The 24,714-nt window shown below is 35.9% G+C and overlaps 2 protein-coding genes across 2 annotated transcripts in view; both read right to left on the bottom strand.

Moving 5' to 3' along the window:
- LOC139125229 (uncharacterized) overlaps nucleotides 1-24,714 on the bottom strand; it is a 496,067-nt gene that overhangs the window by 315,535 nt on the left and 155,818 nt on the right. The gene's annotated exons all lie outside the window — the stretch shown is intronic.
- The window catches only part of LOC139125227 (putative ankyrin repeat protein RF_0381), a 49,736-nt gene continuing 34,718 nt past the window's right edge, over nucleotides 9,697-24,714 (bottom strand). Inside the window, exons 5-7 of the mRNA XM_070691325.1 lie at nucleotides 12,722-12,808; nucleotides 10,113-10,238; nucleotides 9,697-9,711 (exon numbers count right to left, since the gene is read on the bottom strand). Of these exons, the coding sequence (XP_070547426.1) occupies nucleotides 9,697-9,711; nucleotides 10,113-10,238; nucleotides 12,722-12,808 (228 nt within the window). The remainder of the gene's footprint in view (nucleotides 9,712-10,112; nucleotides 10,239-12,721; nucleotides 12,809-24,714) is intronic.

The raw sequence follows: 24,714 nt of genomic DNA, 5'->3' as shown, positions 1-24,714 counted from the left end.
CATTTTTCACTTCCCCATCAGTCAAGACAAGTTGGTCCCTTGTACTTCCTTGGCGCAATGAAAGTTTTCTGTTTTGGTGTTGAAGTTTGTAAAGAACAAATTAATTATCTTTTCACTGAAGCTGATAGCATTGGTCAGAAGGGGAAAAAAGTGCAGGACCAATAATGCATCACCATCTTTCAGATCACAGTTTGGGTAAGAAACAGTGTTCCTTTCATGCAGACAACTGTGGGGTCAAAATAAACATAGGGCCAAAGTCCCTGAAGCTACTATAGACATGGATACAAAATTAAGTATTTCCTGACTGTATGAAACAATCCCACTAAGGTCATCCTAGGGACATGTAAACCAAATATTAAAGCTGTCTGACTAGCGGTTTTGAAAAAACAAGCGACTCAACAGTTGACAGAGCTCTGCTGTGTTATGTAGAGAATAACCTTTTGTGACACATGTATTGATGAAGAAGGTGGATATCTTTGATAGCTCATTTCAGGATAGCCTGACCAAAAATGGAAAAAAATTCCGTGAAACTAGATTTGCATATTTCATGAGACTATATTAGTCTATAATAGCAAATAAACGAGAGTTAATTACATTCTAATTAACGTAAACAAGACTTGCTTAAATCAAGATTTACGTCATAATAAAACAGCATATCTGTCAGGTTATAAAGAATCTTGAGCTGGTTATATTTTAATATCAATATTTTCATTATATTAACCAAGCACATTTTAACTTTCAAATTAACATTGTAAGTAAGTTCTGTTGAATAAGTTGAGACTGTACGTACTCAGAGAAAGCACACTGAAGAGACAAATGTTTGTAACTTAAGAAGTTCAAGGTCATCAAAAGCATTATAAGGAATCATGTTACACTTTCATTGCACTGTTTACACAGATTGCATAATTGCTATAAATAGCACGAGGAATCTTACAGCCCAGCTTTACCATAAAAACCCTATCACTTTGACCACTCTTTTAATTGACCACTCTATTTTTTTCCTCAAAAGTAATCGTATTTTATCCTTACCAAGTCAACCATAACTGGAAATTAGAACTTTCTCTATCTCTATTTATTTGACCACCCTATCATGACAAACTATTATGAGCAATTTCTTTTAGATAAAGTAAATTTTGGTTCAGAATATATCAAAGTTGGGATTCAGGAAAGTTGCCTTTACAGGTTTAATCCTCCAAGATGGTAAGCGTTTCACTATGAACTGTCAAAAAAAGTTGAATTTCTGATAATTCCACACTAAACTTATTTTGGCTTTGATGATTTCCTAATTAATTCAATTATTTAAAATCATATTAATTATTTTTTTCTGGGTGAATTGATAGGGTTTATACAGTACAAGAATTACATACAATGTAAGTCAAATTTTGACCAAAAATGACCAAAAAGTTTGCTAAAAAATACACATTTGCATATATCATCACAAGTATACAGGCGTAGTGATGCGGATACCGTGGATCAAGAGTGCCAATATTAATCAACGTCATGCCCTACAATAAGACTCAGAGTCTGATCACACATGGCAATGGTATCAGTGGGATACACATCTATCTGCATATCTTAAACACTGAAAGGCATACGGAAATATCACCATCTTAGGTTTAATAAAGATAATCCAGGTAAAGTCTATGTAAGAGAGGTCCATGATGACACTGAAACTGAGATAGCATTGGTAAGAAATGGTGTAACTTTAGCCTAGATTCTATTCGTCTGCTTGCCTCCGTACCTCCGACCCACTCCCGTCTAGTCTCGAGAGCAGTATTTCGAGCAAGTCGTAAAAACTGCTCATTTGAATGTCAATGGTCGCCAACTGAGACCGTGATGTCACTAGCGTCCCTTTCAAAGTCAATCACTGAAAATGACCCTCTCATGATTGGCCTATGACTTGGTTGGGCAGAGCTGCAGTGTCAACATAATTAACATATTTGACGTGATATTAGAGGTATGTAATTGTCTTGAAACTGACATTGTACGAGCAGAAGTACTGGCTCATACTTTCATATTACGAGTGACGTATGCAAGCTATAAGTCACACATGCCTTTTGACCTAATTTTTTATGAATACGCCTAGGACTATGTTGTATTCCATGGATGAAAGATTTTTGTTTATGTGAAACTCGGAAGTAGGAGCGGGTGTGAACTTCGTATGATTATTTTTTTTGGTCGTGAGAGCGGGTTCAGTGCAGTGCGGAGGAATACTTTTAGGCTTTGACTTTCGGACGAGTCTGTACGTACGGGTCAAGCTTATACGCCACGATGGTAGACTTTTTTGCAGACGTCGATTGTAACATTAAGCTCTTAAAGAAGAACCAAAGAAGAGGTTGCAATGTCCGAACATCAAGGAAGAGACCTCGATTGGTTGTAATGCACTTGAACCTACCGCCGTTGTAAAAGTTTTTTACTTTCTCGAATTCGAAAGTGCAATGATTTCACAGGAATTCGAAAGTGCAATGATTTCACAGACATAAAACCTGCGTGGCTCGCGAGTCAGCTTATGACCTCGAAATAATCTGATCACCACATTATGTTAATCACAGTGTACAATGAATAATATGAAGGATTTTATGAGTTGGCGGGTGTTTTTGTGGCACCCGTGTGTACCTCATGTTGTACAGTCTATTTGAAAATGACCTCTACTCAACAATGATTTTAAAGACTAACATTTTTCTGACCTCGCATTCAACTTCAAGTTTTGAAAAAGCACATTATCAGAACCACACTATTATTGGTGTGTATTGTTGAGAATACGGCCCCGCCTATTGAATAATGGTATAGTCAGGTCACTGTGGGGTCAATATTCCTGTTTGTCATCGCGGAACTTGCAGAAGCCATACAAGATATCGATGCTCGATACTTCTATATTCAATTCGTTCGTTCGCGCTCCTGAACAACAAAAAAACATCTCTCAAAACCAACTCATCATATTCCAAACTTACCTAGCCACACTCAGTTCGGTAGATAAGTTCCAGGCATCAGTCGTAGTATAAATGCTGACGTCGATTTGTCGACGTCAATGAAGTCGGCGTCGACGTAATAATGTATTTTTACAAATATATTTATTTATTTGGCGTTAATTAGAAGAAAATACCGTCAATGACGCTGTACCTTCTCTAATGTGTGGCCAGGTCAGGTAATTGGTTGTTGGCATGGAGTTATTGGTAAATAGTTGATGATGTAGGGGCATGAGGTGAGATATGGACCCAAAGAACCCAAAAGATGATTAAATACATCAATCAAAAAAAATTCTAAGCTACAGTATAAACTGCCTAAAGATAGTTCAGTGTGGAAAAAAGGTTAAATAATTCAGAAATAAGAATTAACAGTCCAAAATAGTAATGATGCACTTCCCTACTGACCTGAGTGCATGTGAAATACACAACCTGGCATCTGTAAATTAAATGTATACCAAGTGATCATTTTAAGTCACTTTTAACTGTTTTTAAGGGATATTCCAAAGAGTCCTGTGGAAATGATGAAAACGCTTATCTGGTCTTGTGTTTGTAAAACCTCATGGCTGATAATTGTCATAGTATTCAAAAGAAATTGAAAGTGAAGAAATTACTGTTTTTAATAGGCATATTTTCCTTGAAATACATGACCGTGTAAAGAATATATGCTAAAAGTGTTTAAGAGTAAATTTCTTTTCAAAAAATAATTTAATCTGTGACCAAAGGATTTTTATTCTTTGAGTTTACAGATTCAAACATTGCAATTTGTTCAATCATCTTGTGCAGTGCAAAATTTATAAAATGACTGAAAAATAAAAAAATTGGCAGAATTACAGTCTTTGTGATGTAAAATCATGGGTTGACATCACGATAATTGTTAATCTGTTCGAAGTACTTTCTATAATTTAAAAAAATAAAGTTCATACAGAAACGGTAACATATATTGTCAGCAATGTAGTGTTAATTTTGACTTTACATCAAAATATGCCTTTGCCGGATACCAAATATGTAGGCGAAATATTAAAATCAGCCGTGTTCAGCAAAATCCACACAACAGCATTGATCCTTTTCTAATTTGATTTGATTTGCTTATGTTATCCTTGTATGACAGTCAGTACAATATGGAACTTGAACACAACACAGTGAATAAGTATGCTGTAAATGAAATGGTGTGGCTGCATCCACATGCAGCAATAGGAGTGCCTTTGTCTCTCACCCCTCATTTCCAGCCTGTCCCATCCTTGAAAAAATAGTTTGGTCTTATATTTATAATGTTAATAATTTCTGTATTTGTTAAAATGTGCGCATCTCAAAAACTTTTGATCATAAACATTTTCATTGCTTTTTATAGCTGACCAGTCAGTTAACCTGTTTATTTGAATATTTGCGCATTTTTCTCAGTATTTGACATTTTCAGAATAGCTTCTTATTCATTATGTCATTTTCTAAAAGTTAAAGTGCTCCTTTGTGTGGTCAAGCTTTCCACAAGCATCAAATGTTGTACTTCATATAGGAAGGTCTGCCTCTAGAGGGCGGGCATCATGAATAGTGTTTGTTAGTTATTTCCTCCACATAAACTTCTGATTGTACTGTACTAACATTGAACATGGCCGACGTCCGATTTTCCTGTCTAAAACTTTCACTCATTTTCGTTCATATGACTCTGAAACTCCAGGAAACGATTGGGAAGAAAGAGTTATCTTGAAATATTGAGGTACTCGCCGATATTTTGCAAAGTTAAATGAGAAAAAATGCAAGGAAAATGCCGACAGGCTTACACAATGACCGTTTTCAGACTCAGAGGCATATGATCATCTGCAGATTATGCAACAGGCCCATATCACGTGAGGCCATGAGGGGATATCCACGCAACTCAGTACCAAACACTAGCGCACACAGTGAGCAAACACAAAGTGAGTACCCCTAATGCCAGCTCAGTAGTCTGTAATAGATCGTAGTCAACTAAGAACCTTGGAGAAAGGCTTACATGTAACACTGTGGCTATGCCGCTAAGTCCCTTTTGATTTTTGTCACAGCTCAAAATCGTTCTCCTACACCTCAACCTGAACCATGAACACCCCCACCAGTTTATGATATGACCCATCACAATGGCATATAACGTCAACGGATCTTGACAGACGGAAGTATTGACAGACGGAAGTAGTTGACACCAGCATACTGGTTTTCAACTCTAATACCTTCTCTGTCTATAAATAGACACGAGAAGGTAAAAATCACATCAGAGGGTGGATGACGTATGTATTACAATATCCCGGGTAGGCCACACTGGCCGTTTTGTTTATCGCTATTATTGCCTACTCCCACCGTACCGCCGTAACTTGCACGCGATGTTTGCACATGAACGAACGCCCAATGCCAGTCACTCAGAGTCATCGGTTTTATTGCTACCCAAGTTGAAATATATGCAATTATGAATGTCATTTTTGAAAATTCACTAATGCATGCAATACCAATTACGATGAACCCACAATTTATTGTTGTTGAGATTTTGTCAACAGTGTTATAAATATAGTGCTGCAAAGTCAGTAGTAGGGCCTACCCACGTAAAAGACGTTTTGAACTCGTTCCCGTACTTGCTATATTCAAGCTGAAATCAGTCAAGTCATTACGTGTTTATTTCGCATATTGCTATATTTTAGCACCCGTACTCAGAACCCCACTTTGACATTCTGTTTGGCATGTTTCTACGTTCATTTCGAATCCTATTTTGTCTTTTTTTTCAACGCTCAGTTCGACGCTGTTTTTGTTTTTCCACGCTCAGCTTGACGCTCACTTTGTCGATTTTGGGACCTGCATTACGTCACTCGTACTTCGCTCGTACGAGCTCGTAGGTCTGCTCGTAGTTCGTCCGTTTTGAGACGATTAGATAAATGCATATTAATTAGCTCTGCCCAATCATGAGAGGGTCATTCTCAGTGATTGACTTTGAAAGGGACGCTGGTGACGTCAAGGTCTCAGTTGGCGACCATTGACATTCAAATGAGCAGTTTTTACAACTCCAGCTCGAAATACTGCTCACGAGAATAGACGGGAGTGGGTCGGAGGTACGGAGGCAAGCAGACGAATAGAATCTAGGCTAGTGTAACTTGGCGCCCACAACAAGGAAGATTTCCTGAGAAACTTGAATGTGGAGGTTTGTCAGATATGCCCGCCATAGACAACTTCATGATACTATTCAACAGCATGTAAGGCCACCTTTTCAGGCCAACTTTTGTAAAATTTGTAAGTAAAATGTATAAACCACACTTGAAAAGTGAACATAAAAAGATTGAGTATTTCTCATTTATGTACCAGTACATCTATATTGTTTGAAGTATTATTTTGCAGTGAGAGTGGACAAGTGTGTTGTATTATCAATCAATCAATCAAAGTGAAAGTGAACGTGCATAAATTTGTTTGTAAACCTGGAAATCATGTTAATAAGACATCTACACAGCTTAAATGATACATTGTTGTCTTATATCATGTTGCAAATAACAATTTTCATCAGCATGATTTTTCTGTAGAAGAAACAATGCAGAGATACAGTAATTTGATGATGTCTGAAGAGCAAAGAAAAACCAGTATGCAAATCTAAGGTCAGGGGTTATATTCAAATAAGCTAAAATCATACTTCTGATCGAGGTTCGGACCTTAAACTTTAGTGACATAATCTAGAGATAGAGAACCATCAAAATTGCTAAAAAAACCAAAATCGATAATTTTGACCATCAAGTAGGTTTTTGCTTGATGTGGCCCAAATAGGAATGGCATACTGAAAAACGCATGTACAAATAGAAACAATAAAGTAATACACGACAAACAAAGCACTTGAGAAACGTTTAAAATATCTACTATTCATACATCAAAATAATTGTTCAATGTTATCTAATAAATACACGTCTTCAAGTGATACTTTTTCTTTGGGCGAAAATTCCAGCTGTTGCTTTCTGAATATTTTATATGATTTTAATTTTTTTTTTTGGGGGGGGGGGTGATAAATTTATTTTAGGGACATGAAAGTTATTTCCAGTTGAAAACGAGTGGGATAGTGATGGGGTGTTGTATGAAGGTACCCCATTTTGTCATGGGCATACTCAGTCTTGTGATTTAGTAAAATGTAATTAAGCAGGTAATCTTCTTCTCTAATTATAGTATTAGCTCAAGGCAAGTCTTTAAAGTATTACCATAGATCTCAATGAAGTATGAAGTTAGGCTGCATGTTGTCCTTCCCCCCCCCCCCCCCCCCATGGCATGGTGATTACAGTGACAAGGAGGGAATTTCTGGTGAATGTCTGGCTCCACTGAGGGAATATGAAAAAGCTGTAATGAAATTCTTCTCTCTGACTGGCTTATTCAACCATACCAAAGATGGGTTTAAATTCTATGCTGTCTTTGTCTCAGTTTCTTAAGTTTAAATCTGTTCATGTAGAAAACCTTACAATGTCATAGTACATTCATATCAGTTGAGGGTAATTTTTTCACCTTTTGCAGTGGTATCAGTACTCTATGCTTGGTGTACGATCTTCATAACAGACTCTCTTGCTGATGTAAACAACATTGTTTTAATACAACTGCTGTAATACTAACTGATAAGTTGAGGAATGATATATAATACTTATTTTGTGTAAAATAACAGGTTTTGTTGGAAAATTTCGTTCTTTTTTACGACTGTCATCGGTGATACACGAACGTGTGTGACAGCTTACCAAAGCATTGGAGTCTATGACTGCAGTAGTCCAGTTTTGCACGTTACGACTATAATGCTCAGTAGCATAAAAAGTAATTAACTGTTGTTCAATTGAGTGCAAAAATCACTCAAGGAAGAACAAACGGAGTCAGCTTTTACCGTCTTCCCACAGAACAGCTTTTTCAAAGACAGTCAGTGGCTAAAGAAAGTCGGGCGAGTTTTAAAATCTGTAAAAGATACAACGTTATGTTCTAATTCTTTCAGGATGATTGTTTTATAAGGGATTTCGGGACTCTGATACCGATACAAGACGAAACTACACAATGCGGTTCGTATCTTGACATGCTGAGTCAGCCTACTATCACCGGTTTTAACCAGATAAATATTAATATTGGCGATTTCGGGACTCTAAAATCCGAAGACGAAACTACACAAAGCGTCTCTTATCTTGACATCCCGGGTCTGCCAAATCTCCGATATATAACCAATAAATATAGGCAATTTCGGGACTATACCTGGTAATATTGATATTACAAGATACTGGAATGACTTCTTGCCTACTGTGTCTCGGCACGCCGGGTCTGAGAAATCGCCGATATTATATTTACCCGATAAATATCAATTGCACCGGGACTCCTAGGCTAGACTCCTAGATTTACTTGCACTGTGTGGTGTCGGCACGCCGGGTCTACGAAATCACGGATATTTATCCGATGAATATCGACGACTTAGGACTTTAACTCTGATACTAGACGATACTTTGTCAAATTGTGGGTAAATAATCGATGTATATCGGAGATTTCACCACCTAACAGATCTGACCACTCGACTACCTCTGTCCGACTCTTAGTTCAAAAATAGCATCCATGGCCGGTAGTCAAGAATACTGTATGTTTTACATTATTAGATTTATTAATGCACGAAATACATTTTTTACATGTAAAGCATTTTTTTCATTAAATGTCCACACGGGACTTCGTCGAGAGGGCCGATCGGATATCATCGGGACTCGGGAGGCCCTTGCACAAATTACATTCTTTACATGTAAACATTTTTACTTGGCGATCAGGACTTGAACAGAGGACATATCGGAAATCATCGGGAGTTTGGGCTGGTCTTGTATGAAATACATTCCTTACAACAAGCTTTAAGACGATACTATTTTTTAAATAGCGGGCAAATATCCATTATATCGGCAATTTCATCACTTTGTAGATCTGAGTAAGCCTGACTTTCTAAGTTCGACGTCGACACCAGCTTCGAAAAATAGACGACACTATAATAGATTTGTCAAATCGCGAATAAATATTTTCCGATACATATCGGAGATTTCGCAACCTTAAAGATCTGGTCAAGCTCGACTTACACGGTAACACATACAGAAAACTCTGTTTTAGAAACGTAGCATTGAAGGATCGCAGGGTCACTCAGTGTCTCCAATCCAGTTCGGGGTCTGTACAAGCACAGTGACTCCCTGAGCTGAATCATACACAAAACGCAAACAACCAAGATATGAACGATATTTTGAGATGCTTTCCATTTATTACATTTCTTGGTTCAAATTAGTATGGTTTGATTTCAGTTGCGGAAAAGTAATACTCGATGTCAGAACTCTCAGAGTCGTCTAAACGCGCTGAACTGTACACAGTACTCCTCCAGCTGCAAGCTACAATCGTCTGTATCGCCGATGACGTCACGCACGCTCCTCCCATGAGCCCTTTCGCGCCCATGGGATTCAGAGCTCATTTCCATAAATGTCGTCTACTTCAACGTCTCTTTTCGTCGCACCGTAGTCGTCGGCGCGTGCAATTATGTTGCAAATTTGAGCTGCATTTTATTCAAGGGTGATTTTGGAAGGGATAAACTGTGAAAGTCGCTGGACTTAGGTTTCCCTTTAAGTAAAATGCAACAAAAGCTGTTTAATTTCTCCTGCATTGTCACTCACATTGAACAATACTCAATAATTAATATGAAGTGTATTGCTAATCCAGTGTCAAAGAATATTTTTAGGGGGTAAGGTTCCCACAATTTTTACGTTGAATTCTATGATGCGGAAGACTGGAACAACGTGTATGGGCAATATGATAAGAATCAAATGTAGAGACATAGCTTTGACTTTGCTGTCCTTGATCATCTTACATGTGGAAGAACAAGACTAACCTAAACAGGATATGAAGGACAAACGGGAGGATCTTGAGTCATGCATGCTTTGGTGTTGGGCAAAAATATGAGATGATAAACTCAGTGTGATCAATGATATTAAAGCTAGCATTGATTGACAGAATTAACACTAGAACAAAAGTCCTTAACTTGAAGTGAAAGCTGACAAAGTTTACATGTAAATCGATGCAATTACTACCATGATGAATTCAGCTGAGGAGGCAGTTATTCCCTGTTAAAATGCCCATTTAGTACATGAAGTAACCTATATGTTTGGTGTATGATAATTTAATACTTACATACTCATCACAATAGTCATCACCAAGTTCAGCAAGAGCATCAACATCAGGATTATAGGTCAATAATAATTGTACAATATCAAATTTGTCTTCCCTAACAGCGATGTGCAGTGGAGACCAATGACCCTGCAAGTGACATATTTATTAAGTGCATTATATACAAATCTGTTCATATAAGGACAGTTGGCAAACAATGCAAAATAATATAGTCCCAATGCATGAGCATTAGAAGAAAGAATACCAATGTCATAACTGCAAGGTGAGATCAACTTGAACAAGAAACAAGTGCACCGACTACTGCTTTTCATTAAGTAAAGTGTTCATATAATAAGAATCTTCAGGACTCAATCTGATATCTCCACAATTCAATTACCACTGAAACAGGCACAGAAATACATAGCACTAGCCACTCTGTTGATTTGGAACCTTCATTGGAGTGTCAAGTGACCTGTAAATGTTGTTAAAGATTGAAGGCTGAAGTTTTACTGATAAATGTAAATGCCTTACACAGAAGTACTGTACCTGGTTATACTGATAATGAAGTCTCATGTTAATGTTAACCTATAATTTCAGCCATTGCAACCTACATAATCAATAACTCAAGAAAAGGGGTAGTGAGGTGATTGATATCATCAATACCAAAAGTAATCTACACAAATGACAGCAATTAATGTGACAGTTAAAAATTCTTTCTAACAAAGGTGCCCTTTTGAGCTTCATTCTAATAAATCTATGATGTTCTTCTTTGTCAATTCATGATGCCCACTCTTTTCTGAGAAGAAAGCCTTGTTTCTGCATACAAATTTCTTACAGAAAAGTATAGATGAAATCACCCTACATGCATTGTCAATTTTGCAGAATATGTAGTATGGTTTTGAAGTACATGTACCAGATTATCCCAGAATAATCTTTAATAAACCCTACAAGCAGTATTTGTTGGTGATTTTCACTGACTTTTATATACATTCTTTGTAGTTCTAAAAGTTGTTTTGTTGCGTCATATCAAAACATTCATTCAGTAACTGTTTCTTATATTATGTACTAGCCTTTTGCATTGCCATTGTGGCATCACTAAGTATGAGCGTATTCAATATCTACTACATTTTTTTTATATCTTTTGTTGTATTGAACCATCAATCCAACATGCTGGAACATACCAAACTTAGTGGCAATGAGTTTACACCTTGTCAGTAAAGCATTGCTTGCTGATAGATTTTCAAAGTATATGCAAATGTTTGATATGTGAAACAAAATAAAGACATTGAATTTTAATGAATGATCATGGACAAATATAATGGCTTCAGCTTTCAAATAAATGCTTACTGATCTAATAATGCTATATACCTTACTACAAAACATGTGACACATTGCCAAATACCTTTGCATCTTGCAACCTAGTTACATCCTGGTCAGGATCGACAACACAACTTGGTTCATATCACAATTTCCAACAGTGTCCTTAATCTGACTGTTAACTCATACAGAATTATCATCCAGCAATTTAAATTGATTGTCAAAAGTTGTCCATTTAGCGGGAGAACATGTAGTATGGTTTTGAAGTACATATACCAAATTATCCCAGAATAATATTTACCATCTACAACCCAATCAATTTTTCCTGCTTTCAGAATAATTGATAATGATCACACTGATCAAATACATGATGTAAACAGTGACTAATAAGCTTACGCTTTCAATGAAAACAAAATTTCATTTTTTATAATGATCAGTACTGATAATGATCAGTCAAAACTTTCACACAGTAACTGTTGTTAAATTTAGTTAAACAGTGTGTTATTTAACCTAGCATTAACTTCTACACGTTGTTAAATTAGGGCAGCTATCCTAAATATTAAATTATGCCACACAAAATATGTAATATTGTGCTGCCAACAAACATTTGACCAAGCAATAATGTAATCCGATTTAGATAGTTAATAGCAAGCTGTAATGTTCATTCTTGAGAAACAATACTTTCTTCGATAATATTCAGAGTCATTTTCATTTATTCACTTATACTTTACTTAAATTTCCAAGTTTTAAAGGTTCACTCAGAAGCATTGACATCTCTTCAAAATTATAATGAATTTATTCATACATCAGCACTTTACAGTTTTAGAAGGTTTTAAAGAAAACAGATGAAGTTTGCAAACTTAGTGTTTGAGGCAAAAATTGGGCATGTACTGACACTCCTGAAAATGTCAATATATTCTATGAAAATGGAGGTAGTCTTGAGACAGAAAAATTGCCATTGTCTACATTTCATTGTACTGGAAAAAATATGTGATGTTAAAGAATGTCTACTATGTTTTGAATGACTCCTCCTTTATGCTGTGTGTATCAATTAAATCGTTAATATCTCTTGTATATTGCTGATTTTTTAGTTTGTTTATAACTTCAGATTTTCTCATTAGGGTGACACCATGCCACCAATAGATGTCTGTAGATACGCAAGAAGCTATCATTTCTTCTTATTAAATATGTTTCAGGCAGGTATAAAATAAAAAAGTCTAATGTAATCCATGGGAATGGAGTGGTGTGTATATACTGTAGACACATATGTAAATACAGATCCTAAAGTGCAGTAACTATTTTTTTGCAGTACTTACTCCATTGTTGACATCAGCACCCTTCTCCAAAAGACATTTCACCATTTCCTGACTTCCACTTTCCACAGCATATCCAAGAGAGGTTAGCTGGGGTCAGAAAGATGAGTTAGGTTACATTTTAGTTTGAGTTAATCCCAATAAAGTCTGGTATGGCAAATTGAAATTTATCTAACTCTATAATGTACACATGCATCTACAATTGTCAGAGGAAGTTGATGCAGTGTGTAAAATACGAAAAGACATAAAGCAATTTAACAAGTAAATTATTTTGATAGCAATCTTCTTCACTCAATATTCACAAAAATATTATTCTTTTTCTTTGACATATTGTATTCAACATTCCTCACATGCATTAAGGAGAAACGGAAAAAGAATTATTTTACATTGTGTATTGACTGTATTACTGTTGAGTACTGTACAATTGTTATTGGGTCTCAATACCAGCATTATGTGAATTAATATGTTATTGATACAGACCATCTTGCTATAGAAAAACAAGGAAAGTGCAGGAGGTAGCTGTAAAATCACACGGAGGGGAAATTGGATCAATCTGGTATTGCAACAACATGTTAATAATAAGATTTTCTATCTCAGGTTTAAATCAAATGATTTGCTATATTAGAGAGTACTCCTAAAGTTGTGAAAAGGACTTAATTTTGAAAATGAACTTTGCCATCTCAAGATCAAGGTCAAAGGCCTCATACGTTTAATATGTTGAATAATGGTAAATCAAATTGATCTCAGATTTTACATTTATGTAAATATCCATGCAGATTTGCATAGTGTTGTCAGATTCAGGAATGCCTAACATAAATGCATGTTTTGAGATTTTCAATCATGATCTAGCAATTGAAAAAGGGAGACACACTGTTCCAAAAACCCCAATTACTGAAAGATACTGCAATCAGTGTAACACCAACAGTATTGAAGATGATCCCGAAACACACTTTTTATTAGTCTGTCAGAAATACAAAGTCCAAAGAAAGAACTTTTTCAGTAAAATCAATTTCCCAAACGACAATACTGAAAATCAGCTTATTTCTCTACTAACAAAACAAGAGTATCTTTTAATGAACAACTTGCAGATTATATTTTACTTTATATAAACAAAGAAATACCTAGTTATATTTATTATTAGCTACTATTATTATATTGTAATACTTTATCTTTATTGAAGAAAACAAATTTTAACTTATTTTTGTATCATACTTTTATTGCCACAAATGTGATGTAAATCCTATATTTACAAGCAAGCAATAAAAATATTATTATTATTATTATTATAAACAGCCTGACTGTTAACGATAAGTGGATGTCCCCTTTTATTATATGAGTTACTATGTCCATAAAAAGGTATTTTACATGAACTATTTATGAAACTAGACCTTCATAAAACGTAAAGTAAACACAATAATGAGGATCACCCAGCTTCAGTATTTTATATTGGCCAAGCAGACAGAATAACATTTCACAGATAAATGAAAAATGCTAGGCTGCTTTACAGAAACTATTGCAATCGATGAGTTTCACAGTAACTGTTGTAATTCTGGAATTGTGACTGACAACTGATATCTGTGTGTGGCTTGACATTTTCAATTCAGCTGCTGCTATGCATGGGGATAAAATACCACAAACAATAATATATGTTGACGTATATGCTTAAAAATAAAGGGAAAGTGAAATCATTAGTGACACTATTTGTGTTGAGGATAAATCTATAATCTGTGCATATCCCTTTTGCTAACAAAATGCTTTGAGTCCAGTTATGATAAGCTATTGTTCATTCAATATATGATCCCATCTTAATTTATGATGATTCATAGACCATTGTAAAGGCAAGCTAACTCATGTCAGAGTGAATAAAACTCAGAAAGGGGATATTAGAGGTTGGTTGATAAGATATATGAATGTAAAGTCATATCCAGCCCTAGCAGTATGCAACATAAACTGTAATGGCATGATTCATGCCATTAAGTAGATTAAAGTTGCTATGTTATAGGGTTTACCGAGTAATATGAATCCCCCGTTCTTCTCCAGTTCCATCAAATACCATATTGATGTTTGATGCTTTACTAGCAATCAGATCCACCATGTCCACAGATTCCTCCCTCACAGCAAGATACAGCGTTGACCATTCCTTTTATAAGGAAAATAATAGTCACTGGTTATAACTAACTGTGATTTCGTCATTACTCTCCGAATGGAACTCTTTTATAAGTTTAACCTAATTCACAGATATCAAAGATTACTTGTTTGAGTAATTGTTTATAGTATATTTATTTGGATCCCTTAGTAGCTCTACCGGGATGTGATAATGTTACACTACAATTAGATAACTTACATGGGGTTTTATGAAACTGCTGTAACAATGCAAGTACAGATTAATAAATTTAAATCAATCAATGACACATTCTTCGATTCAAGAGCGTATATGAGTTTGGATGTTGTAATGTCTGTGTTTGAGAACACATAGGCAACGCTGTTGATGGCTTTTGAATAAATAAGAACTAACATTTTTTGTCCAATACTAAGACTGTAACATATCACTGATTGTTAATATCCAACAGCTGTGACTTTAGCATTAATTTTTCCATTTTATCATGATGATAAAATTTTCCAATTTTCTCTTAGTATTACACTTTAAATCATTTCTATTTGCCTCCTATTGGAGATGGATTAGCTGAATTAAGTTCGGTACCGTTAAAGTCATTTTATAAGACGCGTCTTTTATTATGATGTTGCAAATTTTGAACTCGAACTGTTTCCCCGGAGAAGGGGTGCGACTTATAACATGTATTTTTGTGTTTTATAAAGAGGTATACTCCTTCGTCAACAAGTAGGTTGAGAAATGTGTGAAGTACAATAATACAATTTTATTAAAACACAAGGAACAATAAAGTATCAACTTTTGATGAACATAGCCAACCTCAGTGGTGGCCGGTAGTGTGACAGATCTACTGAAAAAGGGGTGCGACTTATTATGCATACATTCTCCATTTTGATTTTTTTTACGGATTTCATCCTACAGAAGCCAATCAAAGGAGGGTGCAACTTATAATGCAGATACATCTTATACAATTACTTTAATGGTATTTCAAGACCAAGTAAATGAGTGCCATTCCTGTTTAATAACTATCTTGTTCACATTTAAAAATGCAGTCATGAACAGAGGTTGATGATATGCATGTGTGTGCACACCAAACAATAAGTTAAATTACTTTGACACAGTTTGAAAGTAAAATCATCAATTTCAAAATAATGTCAAAAGTTGAATATATTTGGGCTTTAATCCCTCGAATATGATTGTCAAATCTGTGTGTTGACTCAAGAATATTTGTTTGACCGAAGTGAGCATATGTAAAATAATGTTGAGACACTACATATTAATATTATGCTGATGCAATAAAGCATCAAGAAATCATAGTCGGCCAAATATTATATTAACCTATCAAAACGTCTCATACCAAACATGTATCATTGCTGACGGTCTGCAGGTAATGTCTTTTGATCATTTGACTTAACATTAAAGGAAGAGGTCAAATTCAAATAGGTGGTACCTTCGGAGGTATTAGCGGTATAACTCTAACCCTGGAGGGACAGGCGGAAAAGCAGTTAGCAGTTTTTAATGAGCTTCCATGCATACTAACACAGCCAAATACCACAATATTTCGTACATAAACAGTATATCGTTGTTTTGAAGTCTTTTGATTTTGCTGACAGTTATTTTCATGTAGGTTTGCATCTACATGTATATACACATCAAAACCATCAGTGCAGTCACCAGCCATAGAAATTCCCTTGGTATACCATAGAAGTATACCAGCCATTTAGTAATGTATCCTGAATGAATTATCTTTGTTATAGTTTTTGTGGAACTCTTTTCCTTGATGTTTCGCAGCTTGAATCCTCCTCGAATGAACAATTTTCCTCAAATGAGCAATGTTCGGTGAATAAGGAAGAAATTGGCCAAGACCTATAACTACTGCCATGAAAACGATTTTATTTCTTGCCACGGATGGGCAGAATGTTGCATCTGCTAGCTATTTAAACTCAGTCATCATACTTGCAAGACTGCCTGTATGCATACGCATGCTGATATCAAAGCTCTTGCAAGATTATGGCATTAATTGTGGATGTCTACAAAAGCAATAGATGCAATGAGTGCAGGAATAGACACAAATGTAGCTGTCCATCAAGAAAGAACCAAGAGTCAACAAACTACTAGAAAGAACCTGGTCCTATTTTTTTAATATTATACAGCTTTGAAAAGATAACATGGGGCCCGGGGGCACCGACGTCCTTTGTATCTCCTTGCTGTTTATTATTTGCCATAAATGTGAAATTTGGCAAAAAGTCAAATGTTTGGACATAAATGAAAGTTATTTGAACTGGTTGGTTACTGCTCCAGCATAAGTTCAAGTGTGGATTCTAAGTATCAACAACCCTGATATGAAAGTGAATTAAGAATTAGAGATGGGACTCAATAGGATCAACAATATCTAAAACAGGAAACGGTGAACTTATATAATACAGAAGGGGAGAAAATTTAGCCAATGGCTAATCTAAACCAAATTACTTAAACTGGACTGTTGGCATTGATTACACATGTATTTATTGTCCATCATATAGAAAATAAATTTGGGCCATTGACTAAAAAACATTTGCTTGTTACACTCACCACACTTGTACTTAGTATTTGGAGTGTACACCTATCTACAATACAATGATAAAAAGTTTGGACTCTGTAGGTCAACAGTGCATCTTTAATGTGTGAGAGTAAATAAGCTTACCCCTCAAGTATGTATAGGCCAAAGACAATATTTAATTTTGAATTATGTAGTGCAGGGAAGGACATACAATATGGTGAAAAGCAAATTAAATATAAAAACTGAATATACAATTATATGGAAATGTTGTTTTACAGTCATGAGTATCTGGTGTGTGCCGAGAGACAAATATTAAAATTGGACAGTATCATCCTGACCACAGTTTGTCTGACTGATTGTTTCCTTCTGATTTTCTGACACGGTGGTAGGTACAAAATATTATGCTATTCACGATAGTTATACAACATAGCTTGCATTTTGTTCACAGTAGAACTGAGTTTTACATGTAAGATAACTTTCTCGTAAACTGTAAATTGTGGCTTCTGGCAGCTCAAACGTCGCAATACTACATTTTTTGATATGATATGGAGTGACTTCCACACATATGCAATATGCAGTGACAGTCGATATATTCATAGTAAGAGTCTACTACATTCAAGCATAGTGATGTTGACAACTACATGCATGCCAGTGCACGATTTCAAAGTAGCAAGGATGAAATTCTAATGGTCTTTAGTGGAAATATAGGTATTAAACGACAGTGAAACAAACAACATTAGTTATCGTGACCTTGCTGAAGTGCAATCTCGGATCATGTATGATCTGATGATCATGCCAAATTTATACCATGTCGGATTATGCTGTGATTCTGAAGTGCGCGTACTTCCTTAGTAAATCGGTCAACATCCCTGCGTACGATGCTGTGTGTTCCGCTACAGCTAATCGCCCCGCTCACCCTACGTACAGGTCTTTGCAGGGCTGTGGTGAGCGGGACGATTTAATAGCTGTAGCGGAACACACAGCATCGTACGCAGGGCTAGGTCAACATAAGCATGCACACACTCAGACTGTCTTTAGCGATCGGAGTCAACAATGATGTCAAAATCAATGCACAACTGTCGAAATTACCCAAAATAAGCAACAGAAAACTAAAAGTTATCGCTATGTCGAAAGGACAGTACATCAACATAAAACGACGCTAGTTTGTTATGACATGGAGGTTGAAGGACAGAGCGTTCCCTCGCTCTCACCCAGCTATTAGTACGGGCCGCCGGTGGGATTGCCTCGCTGAAGCAATGGTACTGGGGAGTACCGAGTACGGAGGCCACCATTCTTCAGTCTATGGAAGGAGCGTTTCGTGCCAAAAAATACAGCAACAAAAGTACCATCACTGAGGGAACTTCATATTTACAAAACAGAATCAAATACACGCTAAAAACCCCAAAAAACGTCAAGATTCGCACCAGACGCGAGAGACAAGATGGCGTCGGTGTGATTTTTCAAAACAATGCTAACTTGTTATATGCGCATGCGCATATTAAGGGGAGACCCATTGATTTCGGGGGGGGGGTATGCAGGAACTTTTTTTGTCAGAGAGACAGCATTTTTTATTTCTACTGTCAGACCTGCATCAATTTTTTTTCAAATGGAGTAGCAGTGAATTTTCAAATTTCAGCCACTGTTTCATATATCACAGGATGGTTTTATGTATTCATTTTACATTCCAACAAATGAATTCAAAATGGAAAGTCTAGTATATATACAACTTTCAATTGTAGAACACTTTTTTGGCAAATCAACTGTGATCAGTACTATACCTGCTTTTCTTTAAAACAGTCAATTCCTTTTAAGTTCTCAGGGGGGAATGTTATCTTTTGTGGTCAGAGAAACAAGGCTCACACATTGTATTTCATTATATTTGTGGTTCCTCAATTTTTCATTGTCAACTTGTAATCTTTCTAACATATTTATATTGAGAGAATAATGTATTGGTTTTAACACTAGTTTATTGACTCCTGTCTTGTGTTTTAAATTTTCACAATTTACAGAAGTCAAATAGTCCCATCTAGATATTGCCTATACCATTGAGATATTGCAACGGAAATCCTGAAATATGATTTCTTGGGTCAGAAAAGGGAAGGGAAACATCGAGTGCACTGAGGTGTAAAGTAGTGAATGCTTATATCGTAAGCGCTGAAAAAAAAAAAAAACATAAGAATTGCTTGTGGTAAAAACATTTGCGCTGCCTATGGCAGCATGCCAGCAAAGAATACAGGAGGATGAAGTGTCCAAAATTTTGCTCATTTCAACTGCATTGTGACAATTCCTTTTTTATTTCTGTCTGTTATGAGAATTTTTTTTTCTCAAGCCATTAACAGGCTTAATTTTTTTCTTTTATTTGACCTGGTGACATTTTTTTTTCTCAAATCCTCCATACCACCCCCGCGAAAATCATGTGGTTCTCCCCTAAGTGAGCCCTGACTTATACGGGCCAGTGGATTGCTTCCTCAGTAGAACTGATATGCCTGCCGGTACCGTGTTTATCGCCTACGGAGGCCATCATTCTTCAGTCGATCAAAGGCGCCTTTCGTACCAAAAATTACACGACAGCCGCAAATGTGCATCACTGTCAACCTCATAACTATAGAACAAATTGAAATACACAGTGAGACGTAAAAAATGTGCCCACACCAAGAAACAAGATGGCGTCCGATTCGAGAATTCAACTCAGAATTGTCCTAGAATTGTGCGCATGCGCAGACGGTAGCTTTAACGAAAGCGAGGCAAAATCAAGTAATATAAAATTAAAATGGATAAAAATATTGTTTAAAATAATACAAGGCATGTATCACCAATTTTGAACATTTCTGACGGCATTGCAGCTATACGAACACCCATGCCAAATATCACAATAATCAAATCAGTGGTTTTGAGGAAAAATTGAAAATAGTGGTTTTCAGAAAAAAGCTAAAAAAGTGACTTTAAAATGATTCAATCAAAAAAAGAAAAAAGACCGTTTGAGATACATGCCCAAGTGACCACCAGACCAAATTCTAGAAAAAGTTACTGAAGCGTTTCTGAGATACCTGCGTCCACAGCATACGGCCCACTGTATGCAACAACAGAGGCCGCGTCATCACATTAGTACTTTGTGCCCACAGGGCACAAAGGACTAAAAATCTGTTTTGCCCTTATGACCAATTTGACCACGCATTAATAATAGGTACAATTTTCTTTTGCCACTTCAGCTTTCAATTTGCTTTGGTTGATGTGGCGAATGGGCAGCACACAGCTGGACTGTGCGTCAACTTATTTTTTGTGACACGGATGATTCATGTTCGTATGTTTGCAGAAATGCACATTCAAGAGTAAATTTTTGAGGTGAAAAAGTACATTGTACTTCTGCTTTGATTCTGATTTAAAGGGTCCCTCATCTTCCATACATGTACAAACAATCAAGTAAAATATATACAGTACTTGCATGTGTATTAAAGTTTGTGCGTTCTTTCAAAGCCCTTCCTTACCTATGTTTTAAAATGTAGATGCAAAACGATTAATACATCTGGCTTTATTGCGCAACAACACATCAGCACAGAATTGTGAAAAGATTTTGAGTAGTTATACTGTCATATTTGATAAAGTTATCAACGCTGTGGAGAAGGATGTGAGTAGCAAGTGCCAGTCAATAAAAGATCATGTAAATAATCATCTTTCTCTCAGGCAATTGTGTGGTAATCTTCTCATTTTACTTTAACCTGCTACTGCTCCAACAACTTACAGCACCATTAGCTTTCGTAAGAATTTGCATATGTATTAATTAATCATGTGATTGCATGCTTATGGTGAAGTTGGACAAAAACAATATCCTTATCTAATTGAGAAAGTTGTACAATCACGTATTTCACCACTGTTAACAATACATCATATATACAACATGGTTGTATTAACACTTACAAAATCATTGGAGCATCTTCTTGTCAGATTAACATCACAACCATGCTCAATTAATAATCTTGTGACATCAATTTTGTTTTCCATTACCGCTATGTGAATAGGTGCTTGTTCAATCTATCAAAAAAAAGAAAGTTCATAATTAAAGGCACACAGTCTATGTTTTGGACATTATTTGTCAAATTTTGCATTCTTTGAGACTTTTTTATATATTGTAGCGTATTTGTACAGCAGTATACCGATGTTTTCAGTTTTAAAGACAGGACGAATAATCAGAATGAAGGCAATTACAAAAAGAATGTTTCTGTACTAGAAAATTAACATTTTGATTCTGTAAAAGAAAATATGCTTAAAATATGCATGCTGTTCCATCAGCAAACTTTGGTTTACAGCATACAGAGATTAAACATTGTACTCTCTTCCTGTCATGCATTGAGACATTTCATAACTATTATAAACAGAAGTGCGCAAGGTTTCATAAAATGTTGGAACAATTAGGAACCAGAAATAGTACATTATTATTATTTAGCTGTGAGAAAGTTGGTAGTTGTACATTATATGTTTATATAATATTTTCTCCCCACTTCACAATAATGATGCACTGATGACAATGGCCAACACACAGACAACTCATGTGTCGGCAGAACCATTAGTAGTAGGAGAATTCCATGATTTCCTGTAGGGGAGGAAATTCACCTTGGTTACGGGCCATTGCTGGCAAACTTAAGGTTCAAAATCAGGTATTCCTACCAAAGCCACTACAAAAATACAATGATGAGTACAAATTCCCTAGGAATAAATGTATGACTATGATATATAGTATCGAATTACATATAAGCAAATGCAAATTGTGATGCGTTGTCATGATTACCATGGAGCTCAGTACCAAGTTGCAGCTGATCATATTGCTAAAGAAACCAGAGTTGATACGGTAACACTTCTTTGTAAAGTTTATGATCTTATATTGAATGGTTGGCCCAGCAATTTCACAAATATGAACAAGGTTGTATTGTTTTGGTTACTTGAGTGGTGATTCCAAAGAAGTTTTCAGGAGTGCCTCTCATAAATGCATGTTTTGAGATTTTTGCCTCAAAATATAGTCTACGAAATCCTGGAGTATTTGCAAAGAAAGCACATGGCAAAATATTGATGCAGATATCGAAAGTAAAAGTAAAAACATGTTCAGTTTGTCAAAGACCAAGACATATGCCCACTAAATTACCTGTACATCCATGGGTTTGGCCAATGAGAATTTTCAAAGACTTCAAATTGATTTTTGTGAGGATAATACATTGTATTCTTAATTCTCATTGATTGTCATTCATAGTGATTAGATGTGATGAAACCACAGAAAAGTGTAACAGCTAATCATACCATTGATGAGCCCAGACTTGTGTTTGCAGGACATTGTATACCTTGAGCAATCAGTTTCAGATAATGGTCCATAATTCACATCTATCTTATGAATTTGGTATAATTATGAAAAGGAATGGCATTAACCATATTAAAGTAGCTGCATATCACCCCACATCAAACAGTGCTACTGATTGCAGTGAGGCTGGTGAAGGAAGCTTTCACTAAACAAGTCTTAGCAGGAGATGCATCTTTGTCTCTGAAATGTCAAATTGCTAAATTTCTGTTTATATACAAAACTACACCTCAAAGAATAACATGTGTAAGTCCAGCTGAAATGTTATGTAATTGTCAGTTTCACAAAAGCTTCCAATTGGTAAAACACAAGCTTGCAAAACAGGAAGAAAAGAAACAAGAAGCAGAAAAAGAGCAATTTGATTGTTTAAGAAAGCAAGAGAGATATAATATTAAAATAGTTGTTATTGTAAGAGCGAATAATGATTGTTGAGTCAAAAACTAGACAAATGGTTTTCTGGCTTTGTAACTGACGTCAAAGCACCTTGCAATTACATGGTCAAAATAGAGTCCAAGACTAAAATGGTTCATGCAGGCCATATGGCAAGAACCTATGAAGACAGTGAACCTGAACTCAACCAAATTGTCACGGATTTCGCTGCCGGGAATTGACCATCACACACAATTAACTGTATTTCACCTATGTTGGCTTTTATTACGCTGAAAAAATGTATAACATCATCAGTCTTCAAGTAAATGGACAAGTTTCTGTTGCCAGTCTGGCTACAGCAATGGACTGTACATTACAAGTCTATGAAGATACAGTGCATTATACTACACTTGAAATATACTTACCAGTACGCTTTTTGTAAATTTTATGCAACAATCTTACTTAGCATGAGCATTTCACTAGTGTACAGAAAAGCTACTTTTGTAAAGCAAAAGCTTATAGGTTCAACTAAATAACTTGAAAAATATGTATAACATTATCAGTCTTCAAGTTTCTTTTGCAAGTCGGGCTACAGCAACGGACGGAATTCAAAGTACGCGCCACTAAGCTTTTTATATGGCAAACCACGTGATCTAACAAACCTCACAAGGCTGACATGTAAGATTTTGATTGGTTAAAATAAAATGTCGGTTCCCATTGGCTTTCTGAATATGGAAAAATCCATACAACGTACGAGTCAACTTATATTCAGCTAATTGAAAGAATGAATATCGATGGTGTGATTGGTTGACAATGAAATGTATGCTATTTGCCCAGTCAATTGATAACACATTCAAGGCTATGACACCCACCTGCTCTTGGAAAAATGGCGTCCTCGTAAAAGTACTATGCACAATCACAATTGATGCAGTGTACCGCCAGAAAGGTTGTATTTACTGCTGTCAAAGCATGGTGAATTAGCTTTCTTAGATTTGTAACTGTTACAGAAATGCTATTAGTAAAAGCCAACGTTCGTGTAATACAGTTAATTGTGTGTAATGGTAAATTCCCAAAGGTGATAACAGGGACAGGGACTATGCATGCCTCATCTAGTAAGTCAAACTGATATGAAAGGGAATGCCTAGTGCAACTCCAACTGAAAAACTCAGTGTATAAAACCTGAAGAAAATACTGCAGTTAATGGTACCAGTAAAGCTGACAAAGTAACATCAATGCAAGTCATGTCATCAGTAAAACCCAGTGTAAATACTGAACCTGTAAGAAGATTAAGAGGAGTTACAAAACCAAGAGTAGAATAAATTCTGTAAGATTTTACAATGAAGTTTACCTGTAGTAATCAGTTATGTAACCTTCTCTTTCAAGTGTAAATATATGTACCGGTATATGCTAATATATTCTCGTAGTGATGTACACAGTACGCATACGCAGAAAATACACTTCCTCATGGTTAATCTAGAGAACAACAGCTTTCATGTGCTTCCGTACAACACCAAGTCATATCCTACAATCATAACAGGTATCTATGACCCCCTATAAACAGGAAGTGAGACTGAATCTTAAATTGAAGAAGATACTAAATGCGACGTCATTTGCGATTATGACTCTCACTCATTACA

The sequence above is a fragment of the Ptychodera flava genome (assembly GCF_041260155.1).
Source record: "Ptychodera flava strain L36383 chromosome 3 unlocalized genomic scaffold, AS_Pfla_20210202 Scaffold_25__1_contigs__length_14229661_pilon, whole genome shotgun sequence".
Taxonomy (NCBI): Eukaryota; Metazoa; Hemichordata; class Enteropneusta; family Ptychoderidae; genus Ptychodera; species Ptychodera flava.
This window is presented reverse-complemented; position numbering and strand designations above follow the sequence as displayed.